Genomic DNA, 5,428 nt, shown 5'->3' on the forward strand with positions numbered 1-5,428 from the left:
ATTATTCAGAGCTCTTTAATTCAATCTTCGTATCATTTGTAGAGTTGGATACTGATTGAAATGAAGTTGACATGTTATTAAGAAGACTAATTATTGGCTATAAATCTTTATTAGCATTACTACATATAAAAGCTACAATAATCATACATCTAATAATGCCTATGCGTATTGAATATTTTACGTAATAGATATTTAATAAAAATTAATTGGTGGCAATCAGTGTTATTTCCCCTCATTCCTGGGTTCTTCTCGTCAACAAAGGCCTATAAAATGCCTTCACATCCTGCTCCATTTCTCATTCAAAAACATCTCGTCCATTTCTCATCAACAATAGTAAATACACACACACACACATAGTGAAGATGAAGAAAATGCAAATATTTGCAGTTATGTTCTTTGCAAATCTCAGCATTGCATTATGCATAAGTGACGGTTAGTTCTCCAAGTCCTTTTACTACTATCTGTAATTATATGATCATTTTTTCTTTTACGGATACATATTTACAAAATTAGCTCTTCATTGATCTTCACAAACAGTTAGTATAGCTTAGTAGTGATATTATTTTTCTGCATCCGCGCCTGACGATGATATAATTTTCAGGGCTACTGCCCAACGGCAACTTCGAGCGTGGGCCGAGGCCGTCGCAGATGAAGGGGAGCAAGGTGACGGATCCCCGTGCGATACCTTACTGGGAAACAGAGGGGTTCGTGGAGTACATAAAGTCGGGGCAGAAGCAAGGCGACATGTCGCTGGTGGTGCCGGAGGGGGCCTCAGCCGTGCGCCTGGGCGACGAGGCTTCCATCAAGACGAAGCTGAATGTGACAAAGGGCATGTTCTACTCTGTCTCATTTACTGCGGGAAGGACTTGTGCACAGGAAGAGAAGCTGAGAATCTCAGCTTCAGCCAATGAGTGGGGAATCTTGCCTATACAAACTGTTTACAGCAGCAATGGTTGGGATTCTTACTCTTGGGCATTCATTGCAGAATCCCAACTGATTGAGCTAGCCATCCACAACCCCGGAACCGAAAAGGATCCGGCGTGGGGCCCGCTTATCGATTCTGTTGCACTCAAGGCTTTGTCTTCTCCTCCTAGGCCAAGAGGTGAGACCATAGAAACTTTTCCTAATAACTCACATATTGAGTGTAGAAAGTTTTTAACAATCTATTTTGGCATTATGTAGGTAACATGTTGAAAAATGGCAACTTTGAAGAGGGTCCATACATCTTCCCCAAAACATCTTGGGGTGCCCTAATCCCACCCAACATTGAGGACAAGAACTCCCCACTCCCCGGGTGGATCATCGAGTCCCTCAAGGCAGTGAAATACGTAGATTCCGACCACTTCAGTGTCCCAGAAGGAAAACGGGCGATCGAGCTGGTGGCCGGGAGGGAAAGTGTGATCGTGCAAATCGTGAGAACCGTGGTTGGGAAAACCTACGACCTCTCCTTCTTGGTTGGGGATGCCAAGAATGGGTGCGAAGGGTCGATGTTGGTGGAGGCAACTGCCGGGAAACACAGTGTTCAAGTTGCTTACGAGTCGAAAGGAAAGGGTGGGTACAAACGTGAACGCGGTACACTTAGGTTTAAGGCAGAGTTACCGCGAACCAGGGTTAGGTTTTTGAGCTCGTTTTATCATATGAAGAGTGATAGCACGGGTTCTCTATGTGGTCCGGTCATTGATGATGTGAGGTTGGTTAGTGTTCGTGGTGTTAGAAAATAGGATGCCATCTAGAGTCATGAGGTTAAGTGGCACAAAGATCTTTCATTACTAGTCTGTATTTCTAATTTTCTTTTCTTTTCTTTACTTTTTTTCATGTTTTACTAAATACATTACATGTATATGGTTTCAATAATACAATGTGTTACTTATATAGACCCCATGTTGTGTACAAGTGCGGCATAAATACAGTATTGGAATAAAGTGATATACATATATATGGTGTGAAAGGACAGAAAGGCAAGCACATGAGTTATGCAATTGACATTATTACAGACCAAATAGGTCTTAAAGGACTAACCGATTAGGAGTCATTTGGTCTATATCGGAACTCGGGAGTTCAGTTCACAACATCAAGCACCAACTTGCGCGACTTGAAAACCGACCATTTCAAGCGTCTGTAATACCCTGCTTGGATAAGTGCAAGTGACAATACAAATATCCATTTGAAGCCCATCTGCCAGTTTTTAAAAGGAAGAGGAAGTTACCAAAGGTTTAAACCAAAAAGAGACTAACAGAGGCCCCAAAAATTCAGTAAAAACACTGGAAATAAAACTGAAGAGGCATCGAGAGAGATAAAGAGAGAGGTTAGGGGCATACCAGCTTTCGTTCCTCCATTTCTGGTTCGGCAGCCCAAGACAAGAATGTTACAACATCTTTTCCCATCTGCACATTAACGAAATACATCATGTATGTATCCAGTAGGAAACCATTGGTGATTACTAAGTTTTTTAGATCAAGTTACCTGTGCTTCGGTTGCAGGGGTACCATCTTCATACTCAACAGCACCATCGTTAAGCATTTTAGGCATGGCAATCGCTCCACCTGGGAAGTAGGGATTGTAGTGTAGCCCTTCTCGAATCTATGATGAAGTTCAATGCGCCAAGCCAGATATTAACTTATGATGTAGAATCTAATAATAGATTGATTTATAAATCTAGTCACTAAAAAAATGAGACAATACTTCAAATGCTCAAAACATCTAACTTCAGGTTCCAATCAAACAAAATGTCGCAGATCGGGTCATTTGATCTTGAACATATTATGCAAATGTATTACTATGAGATAGAGTGACTTTTAGATTTTTGTTATGGTTGATAGAAGATAAGTTACAAAGTAAAAAATTACCGTGACACCTGCAGGGGGATCGTGATACCCAGTTAGAAGAGCGAAAACATAGTTCTGGCCATTATGGCGGGCCTGAGAGCAAAAACAAGCAACTAAGATACACATTCAAGAAGTATATCCAGATCATTAATGATCATAAGAGTTTTACCTTGGTGATGAGACTTAAATCAGGGGGATAGGCTCCTCCATTAGCAAATCGTGCTGCTTGCTCATTAGGATAAGGCTGAGGGAAACGGTCACTCAACTTCCCTGGGCGAGTAAACATTTCGCCCTCATCATTTGGGCCATCAACCACTTCAATTTCTGCTGCCATCGCTTTAGTTTCTTCCTCGGTGTACGCCACACCAACAAGATCACGATAAGAAATAAGTGACATAGAGTGACAGGATGCACAAACTTGCTGATAGACCTGGTGACCCCGACGAATCCTGTTCACAACAACTGACTGTCATGATAAAGATGCAGGTTAGCCACTAAACACCATTCCTGTTTCACATGATTGAACATTCGACCTAAATGGAAAGTATAGAGAGAAACTATTGGTGATATTTATCCTCAGACAGCTGAGATAGACGAAAGTCCAATTTTTGCCAACAAAAAAGTCCCCCTCCTCCATATTCAATTAGTAGCAGAACATTATACGGCTAATTAATAAAAACTACTAGAATTTACTGCAGTTTCCCTTGATTAGTTCAATGTGATAACTATCGTTTTACTTACGAGGCATGGTCATATGAACTAAGGATGCCTTTGTGAGGCCATGGATAGCTAGGACTCTCCAGCCCATGCTCTGCCTCATCAGAAGCATATGAAACTGTTGCAAAACTCATAAGTCCAGTAGTTCCTGCACCTAAAAGCGCAAAAATATTGAACAACTTTGGGCCAGCAGAATCATTTCCACCTTCACCACGCTTCAGAAGAAGAGAAGGAATAGCCTGCAAATAAAGTCATCAAGAGAATTAGAGCCTCCAAAAAAAAATGTCTGAGCCTCATTCGAAATGTTGCTAGATAAGTTTAGAGATTCAGATGATGCAAAGCTATTCATTAGCAGAGAAAAGAATTTTCTATCACAAGACTACTATTATACTATTAATCATGTGCTTCACAACATTTTAGAAATCTTATGAGGGGGTTAATGAGGTGATCAACAAAATCTGAAATCAATACAAATATATTAGCTCAGTCTATGCTGTGGGATTGAGAGGAAGACCTTTTTACAACTTCTTAGGCATGTAGGTCTTTCTTAATAATTTAGCCATACACCACTTGAACTGGACATATATTCACTTTCCAGTTAGAAACAAACAATGAACTTCTGCCACCAGAGTATATATTTGACTATAGTTTCTCGAATTCTTAATGGATCATCGTTTTGGCAATAATTTCTCACATATGCTTACCTCGTACTTGCCTTTCCCTGCTATAAATTATTCACCTTTCAAATCCTTTTTTATAAAATGGAAACTTAAGACTAAGGTCTAAAAGAAAGACTTAAGCATTCTGTTGCTTAAGAGATTATGATATTACTCCTGAGATCTTTCACATACATTTTCTCAAACACATTGTAGCATTGCAAACACACACACCAAATTACATAAAAAATACACCAGAAATAAACACACTTGTAACTGTAATCTGTGGTAAACAACAAACTAGACTCAACAAAAAACGAAGATCAGCACCTTCATATCAGAAACTGCACGAGAACGGCCATTTACAATCCTTGGACCAGCTAATCGCGCGATAAATCTGTTCACTTTTACCATTCCTGATATAGATACAGAAAATGACAGGTCAGAACTGAATAGCTAATACTTTCTCAAAATCAGTTGAAAAAACAATTAGAAGCAAATAATCATTCATAAACACATAAGCCACCAGTTTTAGTGATCATGACCAAAAACAAATTACTACAGCTTCCGGAAAAGCATGTTTTGGTGATCATGAGCAAAACATATAAGGGGAAAACAATTAGCAAATAATCCATAAACACATAAACCACCAGTTTTGGTGATCATAAACATATACACAAAATGAAACGAAGAATTTGATAATCGTAAACGAGAAAGAGAGCTTACTCATTTTCGGCAGCATTCAAGTTACGCTGGATTCGGGATTGGCTGTTCGTTTTGTGTGTGTGTGTGTGGGTGTCTAGAATGAGCGGGCGTGTGCAGAAGAGAGCCGAGCAAATAAACGGTTCAGAATCAACGACGTAAATAAACCGGGTCTACAACATGTAGAAAGGTAAAATTTTGATATAACCAATTTCAATATTGATATTTCCTTTGATATCACATCACTTTTTAAAATTTCGGTATGTTATAGTATCAAAATTGTAGTATAAGTTTTTCGAATTTCAATGTAACATACTGAATTTCAGTATAACAGAAAATAAATGCGACCATTGTGGCTAATGGCTATACTCGACACGAACACATTACAAATCTATCCTAAATTCCTAATATATGGGAATGAGGCGTATTCGATACATGAGAGAATAACCTAAATTAACTAATAAATCTATATTTTTATGAAGTAGAAAAGGCCCAATTTATTGACTTGGGCTCCGCACCATATGGGTT

The 5,428-nt window shown here is 39.2% G+C and overlaps 2 protein-coding genes across 2 annotated transcripts; one reads left to right on the forward strand and one right to left on the reverse strand.

The window, feature by feature from the left end:
- Positions 1–325: 325 nt before the first annotated feature.
- On the forward strand, positions 326–1,936 carry LOC121801442. Its single transcript, XM_042200931.1, has 3 exons — positions 326–432; positions 602–1,102; positions 1,183–1,936. Exons 1-3 carry the CDS (start codon positions 363–365, stop codon positions 1,719–1,721), a joined length of 1,110 nt encoding a protein of 369 aa, XP_042056865.1. The 5' UTR covers positions 326–362; the 3' UTR covers positions 1,722–1,936.
- Positions 1,843–5,058, reverse strand: LOC121801443 (cytochrome c1-2, heme protein, mitochondrial-like). The gene is made up of 8 exons (XM_042200932.1): positions 4,925–5,058; positions 4,529–4,614; positions 3,567–3,781; positions 2,995–3,274; positions 2,847–2,918; positions 2,464–2,580; positions 2,319–2,384; positions 1,843–2,175 (listed from the first exon to the last, which is right to left on the reverse strand). Exons 1-8 carry the CDS (start codon positions 4,938–4,940, stop codon positions 2,059–2,061), a joined length of 969 nt encoding a protein of 322 aa, XP_042056866.1. The 5' UTR covers positions 4,941–5,058; the 3' UTR covers positions 1,843–2,058.
- Between the last annotated feature and the right edge of the window lie 370 nt (positions 5,059–5,428).

Source organism: Salvia splendens, chromosome 4 (assembly GCF_004379255.2).
Source record: "Salvia splendens isolate huo1 chromosome 4, SspV2, whole genome shotgun sequence".
In the NCBI taxonomy this organism is placed as follows: domain Eukaryota; kingdom Viridiplantae; phylum Streptophyta; class Magnoliopsida; order Lamiales; family Lamiaceae; genus Salvia; species Salvia splendens.